Consider the following 13,069-nt stretch of genomic DNA (forward strand, 5'->3'; position numbering starts at 1 on the left):
ATCCGATGGCAGGAGCCAGGTACTTCTCCTGGTCTCCCATGGGGTGCAGGGCCCAAGCACCTGGGCCATCCTCCACTGCACTCCCTGGCCACAGCAGAGAGCTGGCCTGGAAGAGGGGCAACCAGGACAGAATCCGGCGCCCCGACCGGGACTAGAACCTGGTGTGCCGGCGCCGCAAGGCGGAGGATTAGCCTAGTGAGCCGTGGCGCCGGCCATAACAAATTAACTTATAAAAATCATTTTGTGGGGCCAGCATCATGGCACAATAGGTTAAGCTCCTGCTCTGTGATGCCAGCATCCTGTATCTGTGCCTGGGAAGACAGAAAGAAGATGGTTCAAGTGCTTGGGCCCCTGCCCACGATGTGCAAGACCAGGATGGAGTTCCTGATTCCTGGGTCTGGCCTGGCCCAAACCTTAATATTGCAGAAATTTGTAGAGTTAACCAGTGAATAGAAAAATCTCTATCTCTTCCTCTCTCTGTTGCTCTGCTATTCAAATAAATTAATTTTTATAAATCATCTTTGTCCAATTAAAAAACAAAAAACAGAATCACTGTGTGATGTTCCTTTGCTTCCACTGATAATTTTCTTTGTTCTCAAGTGTATCTTCCTAAGGTTAATAGAGCCATTCCATGCTTGATTATGATTTGCATAATATATTTGCATTCTGTTATTTTAATCTACCTGTATCATTAAAGACGAATTTCTTAGAAACAGCATATAGATGGTTCTAATTTAAAAAATTAATTCCACCAATCTTTTAATCGGTATAGTTAGGTCATTTATATTGATTTGTTTAAAGTTTATTTTATGTATTTTAAAGACAGAATTACAGGGAGAGGTAGAGCACAGAGATCAAGTATAGTACTCTGGTGTACATTGGCTTTATGCATAGGTGATTGAAAAGTCTGCCTAGGACTGTATATACAGGTCTTAAAACTCCCTTACTCCATAATCTATTCCTAGGATAATTAAACAAAAACATATTATTCCATATAATAAAATATTAATATTATTCCATAGAAAACACATAAACATATAAAACATTAACATATTATTCCATATAAAACATATAATTCCATTTCTGAGTATATTTCCAAAATAACTGAATGTAGGATCTTAAAGAGATATCTGTAGTGCCAGCATTGCCATTTAGCTGGTAAAGCTGCTGCTTCCAACACTGGCATCCCATTTGGGTGCCAGTTCATGTCCCAGCTGTTTCACTTCTTATTCAGCTCCCTGCTAATGGCTTGAGAAAGCAGCAGAAGGTGGCCCTGCCACCCATGTAGGAAACCTGGATGAAGCTCCTGGCTTTGGCCTAGCCCAGCACTGGCTGTTGTGGCCATCTGGGGAGTGAACCAGTGGATGGAAGATCTCTCTGTCACTCCCTTCTCTAATTCTTTCAAAAGAAAGAAATAATTTTTTAAAAAGGTATGTCGGCCGGCGCTGTGGCTCAATAGGCTAATCCTCCGCCTAGCAGTGCCCGCACACTGGGTTCTAGTCCCGGTCGGGGCGCCGGATTCTGTCCCGGTTGCCCCTCTTCTAGGCCAGCTCTCTGCTGTGGCCTGGGAGTGCAGTAGAGGATGGCCCAAGTGCTTGGGCCCTGCACCCCATGGGAGACCAGGAGAAGCACCTGGCTCCTGCCATCGGATCAGCGCAGTGCACCGGCTGCGGCGGCCATTGGAGGGTGAACCAACGGCAAAAGGAAGACCTTTCTCTCTGTCTCTCTCTCTCTCACTGTCCACTCTGCCTGTAAATAAATAAATAAATAAATAAATAAATAAAATAAAAAGGTATGTCTACACCCATCTTCATAACAACATTATCATGTTAGACAATAGGTACTGGCAACCCAAATGTCCATCAAAAATAACTAGATTAAACAAAATGTGGCATATACAGATAATGGAGTATTATTAAGCCTAGAAAAGGAAGGCTTGCACACTCCATAGGTAACTTCATATTCAAACGTGAAATTCTGAAAGCCTTTTCTCTAAGATCAAGAACAAGGCAAGAATTTCTGCTCTTGCCATTTCTATTCAACAGAATATTGGAACATCTAGTTGGTGCAATAAAGAAACAGAAATAAAAGTAATCCAAGTCATACCCTTCTCCTGTCCCTAAAGCATTTCACTTCTGGCATCCAAATAGGTTGATCTATAAATCTGTTATTTCTCATTTAGATATAAATGCACAAATTATTGAATAAGCTCTTGTCTCTGCATGCAATGCTTTCTCTCCCTGATCTGTATTTGGTAAAATATTTTCTTTAAAGGTTCAATACAAACACAACTTTAAGCATAGAATTTGCTTTCTTCTTTTAAGATTTATTTATTTATTTGCAAGTCAGAGTTACACAGAGAGAGGAGAGGCAAAGGGGGGGGGTCCTTCATTTGATGTTCACTCCCCAGATGGCTGCAACAGCCGGAGCTACGCCCATCTGAAGCCAGGAGCCAAGAGCTTCTTCCAGGTCTCCCACGTGGGTGCAGGGGCCCAAGGACCTGGTCCATCTTCTACAGCTTTTCCAGGCCATAGCAGAGAGCTGGATCAGAAGAGGAGCAGCCGGGTCTTGATCTGGCACCCATAAGGGATGCCGGTGCTTCAGGCCAAGGTGTTAACCTGCTGCGTCACAGCGCAGGCCCTGATTTCTTCTTTTTACATATTAGGAGGTGGCAATTTCCTCCACGGAGGTTACAATGCACCTAACTTAATTTCTCTGAAAGATTTATTCTCCTGTGGTTATTAGTAAACATGCTATGTCTCCTTCACTAGCTGAGAGCATCTCTTAGGCATGACTATTTCTTTTGAAAGAAAGAGTTACAGAGAGAGGTGGAGAGAGAGAGAGGTCTTCATCTGCTGTTTCACTTTCCAGATGGCTGCAACAGCCGGAGCTGCGCCAATTCAAAGCCAGAAGCCAGGAGCTTCTTCTGAGTCTCCCACTTGGGTGCAAGGGCCCAAGGACTTGGACCATCTTCCACTGCTTTCCTAAGCCATAGCAGAGAGCTATATCAGAAGAGGAGTAGCCAGCACTAGACCTGATGCCCATATGGGATGCTGTTGCTTCAGGCCATGGCGTTAACCTGCTGGGACACAGCGCTGGCCCCAGGCATGACTATTTCTTACTTGTTTGCCTCTCCCCAGCACTCAGAAGGCCTGGAATATAGCAGGCATCTAGAAAATGTAAGCTAAATAAACAGCTAATTTAGTACATAGGATTTAGTTGTAAGCATGGTTTGCAATGGGGACACATTTGAATTATATATGGAGAGTCTAACTGAGAATGTGGAGGTTTATAAGGGAGATGTGGCTCATACGTGTTGTATGTACATATAGGCGAAATTTCTCAGGGCTTACCCTCTCCGTGCTTTTTACCAGGCTGGTTCCTTTCCATGGACCTTATCCTTTCCTGTCCCCTACCCCAGTCTCTGCTTTCCTACCTGAACTGTACATCAGTCTCCAGCCCATAGGCCCCAAATTCAACAGCTTTCTCAAAGGCCATCATGGTATTCTCTGGTCCATGCTGCGGAAGAAAAAGATATCAGGCCCATGTCTCAGGGTCTTTCCTCCCAATCACATCTTTTATAGTAGGGACAGAGCTACACAATTTAAAAGCTCCATTAGCTCTCTTTCCATGGAGTCTGTGTTCCCCTCTGTTCAACTGAATTCTGGGACTCTGCTTATTTGAGGCAATGTCTTTGGGCTTGGTAAAGAGAAATGGACTGAGTTAGGTGACTTTAATTCAAGTCCATGCTCTACAATTAACTCCTTATTCCTATAAAAACAATTATTTTTCCTTTCCAGGGGCTCCTATGGTTCCAAGGCCCTCTTTTCTCACTCATGTATCCCATACATACCTGTACTCACCCTTATTCATCATGCTCAGACCTACCATGGGTGCACCTCTATGTGCAAAGAAGACTGGTTTGGGCCCCAAATCCTCCTTTTCCTGAATGCAGGGAGAATGAATCCCCAGTGGCATCAAATAAAGACATACAAGGATAAGAAGAAAAGGCAGTCCAACAGCTACCTGTATAGCTGAAAAAGTTATAAGGTGGGGGAATTTGGGGTGAAAAACAAAAAAGAGTGATGGAGAAGTAGTCTAAGCAACTAATTATTCCAAACAAGCAGACAAGGTAAATCCCATTCTATGGGTTTCACCAACTCTGTGAACTAGCTAACTTACTTTCTATTGTTGTCACAGTCCCACTTATGTTCAGTGATTTGACTATAAAAGCACAGGACTATCCAAACATAAGGCATTATTATGGCAAGATTATTGGAACTGGGATTTATCAAGGAAGGAAAAGAAGGGAACGGGAAGGGAAGAGAAAAGGGAATAAATGTAAAGGAGCAGGCTTTCAGAAGGACAAACTTGGGTATTTCTGAGAAGCCTACAAAAATCTTTCTAAAACAACCCTCTATTTAGGGCAGTTCAGTAGGAGGAGGAGTACTAACAGACAGAAGTCTGGGTTCAAAGTCATGCTTTGCTACTTCCTAACTATGTTTCTAAGGATGTGATTTAATATTTCTTCTGCAAAATGAGGCTATCTTGTTGCTACCATTGACTTCACAGGGTGGTTAGGACTATTAAGTTATAATGACATGTTGGCTTGTAATAAGTCACATGAGTTGTAAGTGTTCACTTATTATAGTCACTCAATAAATATTAGTTACTGACTTCCTTCCATCTGTCCCTTCCTCCCCTCCCTCTTCCCACACTCTCACATACAGAGCCTATCCATAATCCTGTTATTACTGGCCAGTTGACAACATTTACTATTTTAAACCTCTGAGGATTTTACCCATTTTTACATTTTAAAGTTACCGCTTATGCTTCAGTGACTTTCAAATCTAGGTCTCCAGTTCTAACCTCTTAACCTTGTGAATATATTACATCTCTTGAGCATTTCTTCCTCGTAATACGTTGTCCTGTATCTTCTTATTCTAACTATAATTTAGAAAGTGAAGAAGAAAAGAGTTTATTATTGCCCTCTTTAAGCTTTTGATCCAGAAATGTATTCTAAAATTTACCCACACATATATATCAAAAACACAGTGGCACCACTATCCATCCAGCTCTAGTTTTGCCTACATCCTTCCATTAGTTAGGAAGCAGATACCCCCTACTTAACCAACAGTAAAAAAGGGAGGCCTAGAGGGAAGTAGCTCTTGGTGGTTTCTCAGTAACTGTGGTGAAAGATAACTCCATTCTCAGAGCAGTTTAATGTATAAATCTGAATCTCTTTGGTTTCCATTATATTAGGACAAAGAATAGAGAGGAAACCAATGGCAGAGACAGATATTTCTGCTTCTGCTGTAAATCCATAGGTATGACAGGGACTAACTGGAGCCTGCTTTGAGTTAACTGGATGTAAGCAAGTATCTTGGACAGTACCAGTTGAGACTAGTAATATTTGAATGCAAACTGAAAGTACTGTGACTTTACCAGCACTCTGGTAAATTAAAATGTCCTCTACTGCTCTATCCCTAGTTAGAAAATTTGCAACAACACAGAGGAAGATCTTATTTTTCCAGAAGAATCCCTCTTAGAAGAAGGCCTATTTAGTTACAGAAATACTATGACAGGCCACACGGGGTGGTAAGTGAGGGCCCAAGGAGCATGCCTGAGTAACAAGCTAAATGAATTTCAAAGAAGGATGGGAGGATAGCTACTAAGCTTCCACTTTTCTGAGTGGAGTATGAAAGCTAAAGTCAAATCTGAGGGGAAAAGACAAGGTTCCATCCCACATGACATACCTTCTGTTTCCAAATAGATCACACAGAAGGCCACAGGCCAGGAAAGGAGAGTCATCACCGTAATGCAGCACAGGTGTATGTAGGGAGCAAAGATCTGAGAGAGAGCCAAAAATCAGGCTGGATGCATCTGGACAGAGAGTGCGAAGGGCAAGAGGATGCTTACCTGTAGCGACAGCCCAACTGTCAGCCACTTGTCTTTCCAGAATTTAAACAGAGCAAACAGTAAAAGCATGTATAGCAGAATTGCCAGTACAATAGTAACCTGAGAAACAGAAAAGATCTTCTGACTTCCAGGCACTGGTTCTAGATCAGAACCCTCCTTTGGAATTACATGAGTGGCTTTACAATCTCAGGGACCTCATCTCATCCTTTTATTGTATTCATTTTTGCAAATCCTCATTCTTGGATAGGTTCAATCATTTCTCCTTTTCACTCCTAAGTCTTTGTTGTACAGCATGGCTGGGAAAAATTACCCGCTTGTGTGTTCTAATACAATTAGCAATTTACCACTTCTAAGAACAGGTGAGCTCTCACATGGCTTGATATCTCTCACTCAGTTTCAACAACGGCCACTAGAAACTTTCATTTTACTAAAAACTTTCATTTTTCTTTTTGCCTCAATTATATACTCAATACTCAACACAATAATAAGTAAATAATATTATATTGTGTTTTTATGTAATTTTCCTCTACAGATTGTAAGCTTCACAAGATCAAAAATAATAATTGTATTGTTTAAGATTATATCCTTAGTGCTTGGCAGAATGTCTAGCAAAGTATTTATTAAATATTTATAAAACAAATGAACAAAATCTGCATGTCACAATACTATATACATCATAGAAAAAAGAACATATCTAACGAAATTGAATCCACAATTAACCCTCTCACAAAAAAAAAAAAAAAACTCTTCACCAGCTTCCATGGTAAATACCACCAAATACTAGAAGAAATATATCTCCAATCTCTCACAAACTCTTCCAGAGAACAGGAAAAGAATGCTTTCCAATTCACCCTATAAAGTAAAAGAACTAGAGCTACCCAAATCCACCAAGGACATGAGAAGAAAAATAAAGCATAGACAAATCTCTTATGTTAGGTGGATGAAAAAATTGTAAATAACCTATTAGTTGGGCCGGCGCCATGGCTCAATAGGCTAATCCTCTGCCTTGTGGCACCGGCACACCGGGTTCTAGTCCCAGTCGGGGTACTGGACTCTGTCCCGGTTGCCCCTCTTCCAGGCCAGCTCTCTGCTATGGCCCGGGAGTACAGTGGAGGATGGCCCAAGTGCGTGGGCCCTGCACCTGCATGGGAGACCAGGATAAGCACCTGGCTCCTGGCTTCGGATCAGCACAATGCGCCCGCCAAGGCGGCCATTGGAGGGTGAACCAACAGCAAAAGGAAGACCTTTCTCTCTGTCTTTCTCTCTCACTGTCCACTCTGCCTGTCAAAGTAAAAAAAAAAAAAAAAAAAAAAAACCTATTAGTAAACTAAATGTAACAGAACACAAAGGCTGAATTGTCAAATCAACTCATATGAATCTCAAATCCTGCTCAACACCAAACTGTGAATGACTTAAAGGATATCAGCAGATAAAAAATGTCCCCCTGTAGAAATCTGATCATGTCAAATGTAGCACATCATGAAAGGTCTTTCCTTTCTTGTATCAGCACCTATTCTATTTTGGTACTTAAAATGTGAGCTGGATTTTTAAAAAGAGCAGTAGAAACACTGCTTCACAGAAGGAATCATTTTGGCTATGTAACACTTTACTTTTCATTTCTTTTTAAAATTTTTATTAATATAAAGAGAACAACAGTTCATGTATTTCAAAGATGACATTTTTTTTTTTTTACAGGCAGAGTGGACAGTGAGAGAGAAACAGAGAGAAAGGTCTTCCTTTTTTTCCCATTGGTTCACCCCCCAATGACTGCTGCGGCCGGCATGCTGTGGCCTGCGCACCGCGCTGATCCAAAGCCAGGAGTCAGGTGTTTCTCCTGGTCTCCCATGCAGGTGCAGGGCCCAAGCACTTGGGCCATCCTCCACTGCACTCCCAGGCCACAGCAGAGAGCTGGACTGGAATAGGAGCAACCAGGACAGAATCTGGCACCCTGACCGGAACTAGAACCTGGGGTGCCAGCGCCACAGGCAGAAGATTAACCTATTGAGCTGCGGCACCGGCCTCAAAAATACAATTCTAAGATAATTATATTTCCCTCCATCCCACTCTCCCTTCTTCAATCCCTACCTTCCTTCATTTTTTTTAATCTCCACAAAAATGTAATTTTAATCCACTCTATAATCACAGGGTTAGTGCACCACTAACCATAAAATTCAACAAAACGTAGAAAAATTACAGCTCCACAGGAGTATAAACATGAACTACAAACAACCAATAATCATATCAGAAGATATCTGTTACATTCCTATACTTTTTTTCTATATTAACTACCACATATCAGAGAAAACATGATATCTGTCTTTTTGGGACTGGCTTATTTCACTAGGCATAATGGTTTCCAGTTACATCCATTTTATTGCAAAAGACAGGATTTCATTCTTTTTATGGCTGAGTAGTATTCCATAGTGTGTGTAAATATATATATATATATAAAATACATATACATACACACACACACACACACACACACACACATATATATATATCACATTTCTTTATCCAGTCATCAATTGAAGGATATTTAGATTGATGCCATATCTTAGCTATTGTGAATTCAGCTGCAGTAAACATGGAGGTACAGATAACTCTTTCATATGCTGATTTAATTTCATTTAATTCATCCCAGGAGCATGATGGCCAGGTCCTGTGGTAGGATCTATTTTCAGATTTCTGAGTAATCTCCTTACTATCTTCCATAATGGTTGTACTAGTTTACATTCCAATCAACAGTGTATTAGGGTACCTTTTCCCCCATATCTTCACCAAAATTTATTATGAACCCTTTTATGCTATATTCCATTAATTATATATTATATCCTGCCATGTCTCACCACACAATATGTATTTACAATAAAGCAACCTAGCTAATATCAGGTATATCCTACTACAAATTTTTACAGTCTAGGACTCTGTTATCTTTTGGCTAATAAATACTCTTATTTATTATATTATTAATAATTACTATTATGTGTGTTTATAAGAAGATCAGGTTATTAACATATTTTCAAGGAGTTTTGAGTGAGACCGTTCATTTCATTCTGGGCATCCCTTGGTAAAAGGGGAAGAAACTATAAGCCCAGTGCTAAACTTTTTCATTCTAGGTTTATTGTGAGTAAAACCAAACAAATTATAAGTCCCACAGAATCCCTCTTGCCAATGGAAACAATCTCTCCTCCAAAGTCTGATTATCCTGATCCTTACTGTTTTGAAGGCCCATTTCTAGGAAATGTCAACTCTTCTCATATTCTCCCTCCATCACTTCTCACTGCTTACAGGCACCTATATCTGGAATGAGATCCCAGAATGCCTCAAATGACAAAAGCTTAGAACAGAATTTATATTGGTGAGGCCAGCGTTGTGGTTCAGTGGGTTAAGGCACACCCTGTGATACTGGCATCACATATAAGCACCAATTTGAGTCCTGCCTATTCCATTTCCAGTTCAGCTCCCTGATAATGCTCCAGGGAAGGCAGCACATGATAGCCCAAGTGCGTGGACCCCTGCTACACCTATGGGAGACTTGAATGGAATTCCAAGATCCTGGTTTTTGTTTGGCCCAGCCCCCAACCATGGTAGCCCTTTGGGGCATGAAACAGCAGACAGACGATCTCTTGCTCTCTTTGTAGTTCTGCCTTTCAAATAATTTTTTTAAAAAGATTTTATATAGTCAAAATTCCGTAGAGTATGTGTGGGAATGATTCAAAGGGTACTAGATAAGGATATGAGAAGATAATTTTATGTGAGGCTAAATGTACACAGGTACTCATACTAGAGATTTGGTTTCAATATAACAGAATCCAAGTAGTAAGCAGTATTTGGTGCTCTGAAACTTTGGCTGAGAAGTAGCCTAGCTTAATGAAATTGGGATGACTGCCATGTCTTGGGGTCATATAGAAGAAATAATTCACAAATTTACTGGGAAAAAAATGTTGCTGGAATGGGTATCACCCATGACACCTCCCCTATCATGTTCTTTGGGAGTCCTCAAAGGGCACTGAAAAATACACTGGTGAGGAAAGTATTGGCATCCTTAAAAGACACTGTAATGGTTGTCCTCTACACATGCCTAAAGGTGAGAGATACAGCCACTGAAACGGGATTGCTGATTTTTTTTTTGACAGGCAGAGTTAGACAGTGAGAGAGAGAGAGAGAAACACAGAGAGAGTTATAGACAGTGAGAGACAGAGAAAGGTCTTCCTTCCGTTGGTTCACCCCTCAAATGGCCGCCACGGCTGGCACTTCCGATCCAAAGCCAGGAGCCGGGTACTTCTTCCTGGTCTCCTATGCGGGTGCAGGGACCCAAGCACTTGGGCCATCCTCCGCTGCCCTCCCAGGCCACAGCAGAGAGCTGGACTGGAAGAGGAGCAACTGGGACTAGTACCTGGCGCCCCAAACAGGACTAGAACCCAGGGTGCTGGTGCCGCAGGTGGAGGATTAGCCAAGTGAGCCATGGCGCCGGCCCGGGCTTGTTGATTTTAAAAGGGATGATGAGACCTTGCTATGGTAGAGGCCAAGCAGTATCTAACTGGCAACAGATTCATGGTCTCAATAATAAGCACAATCCTGCAATGGTAATCAGAATAGATTAACTCAGATATTCTTGGTAGTGACTAATTGATCATGTCACCAATTTCAAAACAATGATGATATTAATAAGATCTATTTCTTTCTTTTCATCTATATTCTTTTTACTATTTATCTAGAAGATCTCATTGCTTCAATTTTCACATTTTCTAATAACTCATAAGTTTTTATTTCTAGTTTGTAGTTATCACTTGAGTAAAAGGAGATCCAAGGAGGCTACTCAGAATTTAACACATGCCTGGATTTGGGATTAAAACAAAAAAAGGAGGGTGTCAAAATCATGCCTAAAAACGTATACACAAAAGCAAGAGGCTGTCACTAGAGCTGCTCAAACCTATGAAGAACAAAATAAGGGAGGCTATGTTGGAAATATGCTGTCATATCCACAGACATTATGGCGGAGCTGCCTTTTCTCTGGGGATCAGATATAGACCCTTTGAGGTCTATATCTGAGAAATTACAATGGTGTCATTTTAAATGGATTCAAAATAAGGAGGCGTCAGGAAGCTTCAAAGGAGAAATTTCAGGCAAGTATAAAAAGGCACTGATTCCACTTAAGAGCTGAAATCAAGGTTCTCAGTATAAGGGTCTCAGAAATTCATCCAGAAAAACTCAATGGGGGATAAGAACTACTGTGCATTTACATGGTCCAGAGGGAATCAAACCCAGATGCCACTCTTGTCCCATCTAGTGGGACTGTGCTCCCTTCTCTTACTTCCTCCACCCATGGACCTTTCTCAGGAGGAGGAGAGGTAAAAGGCACATCATGCTTTCACCACCACTGTAGGATTCTAGGTTCAATACAGGAGGGAGAAGTTTAAAGATTAACAGGAATGAAGTTTAGTTTATTATAATGAACTGAAATAGAATGTTCCTGTGACTGAAAAGGACTAGCAAAGTAAAGAATTCACCTAAGATTTAATTGGGATTGGAAAAATGGGTCACAGAATAAGTAGTGATAAAGAATAAACTCTGGGTTTAGCTTGGGTTTATCTCCTTCAGCGTATCCGTTATAACTGTTAGAAATGTAACTGATTCAGCTAAAACTGTGTCAGTAGGTATCTTCCCTCTAGAGGAATACTAGAAGAAAAGACAACCCTGGTATGTAAATCTGAGTGCCAAGGAACACAGTCAGTCCTGGTCTAAGATCTCCTATGGGGATTCAGATGTCCTACCTTATGACACTTGTGCAAGTACAGTTCGATTCTTTCCCGAAGCAACAAGATTCCAACTATCTGCAAAAGAAAAAAAAAAAAGAACAGGAGGTTGTTTTGAAATCACCAAGTTGCTGCCCAAAGCACTGTTCTGTAGTTTAAAACTTCTTTCACAGTTGGGCACTACATTCACTTTTCAGCCTCTAGGAGTTTACCATGCTGTTCTCTGCCTGAAAAGCTCTCCCTCTCCATGTCACTAACTCTTCAAAACCAGTTTAAACATCGCCTCCTATTGGTAACCATCATCAGCACCCCCAAGAAGGATTGATTATTTCTTCTGAGCTTTCCTAATCATTTACCACACTGATGCCCGTCTTCAGTTCCTGTCCATTTCTTTTCCCTGTGATGGACTCTATACCTGGCATTACTTACATTGAGGTCAAGGGTCAGCCTTCCCAAGAGTCATTTAAAAACTTTTTCTTGAGAAACATAGGTATTACAACTGTTGTTAACACTGGTATACATCAATAAATCTTAGATTTGAATATAAAGCTAGCTGGTCACCAAGTCAATATGGTGATGGAAACTGAAAGCAAGTCCACAGATGACTGATATTAATGATGGTCTAAATGTAAGGTACTTTTTGATCAAAAATTACTTCATTTGTTCTTTACTCAAATGTAAATTTGAGTAATTACTTCATTTGTTCTTTACTCAGCCTGATAAAATATCATTTTATTAAATATTATCATTCTCGTTTGAATACAGGAAACTGAAGCTCAGTCACCTAATGATAGATCTGTAAGCAGAATTTATTTCCTTACTTTTTAACTGTTGTTGCCATTGTATGTATCCAAAAGAGGCAGGGTAGAGTAAAAAGTGTAAAATATATTGTTAAAATATATTGCTTTATTGGATGCTGGAATTTGCCCCAACCTTAGCAGCTAACTATATCATTTCATGTTCATTGTGGATGAAAGTGGTTCAGTTGTTCAGTTCAATGGTCAGATTTTGGCCCAAAATGCATATTTAATTTGCATTTTTACAACTAAAAACAAAAGTTTCAAATTGGTCTGACTAAAGCACCCTCCAAATCCAATTTTCAAATTAATTTTCTAAAACAGAAGCTTACTTTATGCCAATGTCTTATCCTTATTTTCTGGCCTTCCAAAATATGTCAGAAACCTTCCTTTTCAGCCATGTTTCTCCATTATTCTCCATTATTCTCTACATGCCAGCAGAATTGATCTTTCCCTCTACGGGCACATTCTGTGTTTTTCTGTCTGGTAAACTTTTTCATGATGTTCCTTCAACCCAGAATGTTCTCTGCCATTCCCATATCCATATCTAGCGTTCCTTTCAGATAGCACTACAATAAAAATCCTTCTTTAATT

The 13,069-nt window shown here is 40.5% G+C and overlaps 1 protein-coding gene across 4 annotated transcripts in view; it reads right to left on the minus strand.

Moving 5' to 3' along the window:
* LOC100350306 (glycerophosphodiester phosphodiesterase domain-containing protein 4) overlaps window positions 1-13,069 on the minus strand; it is a 165,804-nt gene that overhangs the window by 54,235 nt on the left and 98,500 nt on the right. For all 4 annotated transcript variants that reach the window (XM_051850711.2, XM_008263628.3, XM_051850704.2 and 1 more), the window contains 6 exons: window positions 11,697-11,756; window positions 5,920-6,018; window positions 5,757-5,850; window positions 4,870-4,947; window positions 3,889-4,034; window positions 3,437-3,519 (listed from right to left, as the gene is read on the minus strand). In XM_051850711.2, the coding sequence (XP_051706671.1) occupies window positions 3,437-3,519; window positions 3,889-4,034; window positions 4,870-4,947; window positions 5,757-5,850; window positions 5,920-6,018; window positions 11,697-11,756 (560 nt within the window). The remainder of the gene's footprint in view (window positions 1-3,436; window positions 3,520-3,888; window positions 4,035-4,869; window positions 4,948-5,756; window positions 5,851-5,919; window positions 6,019-11,696; window positions 11,757-13,069) is intronic.

Source organism: Oryctolagus cuniculus, chromosome 1, assembly GCF_964237555.1.
Source record: "Oryctolagus cuniculus chromosome 1, mOryCun1.1, whole genome shotgun sequence".
In the NCBI taxonomy this organism is placed as follows: Eukaryota; Metazoa; Chordata; class Mammalia; order Lagomorpha; family Leporidae; genus Oryctolagus; species Oryctolagus cuniculus.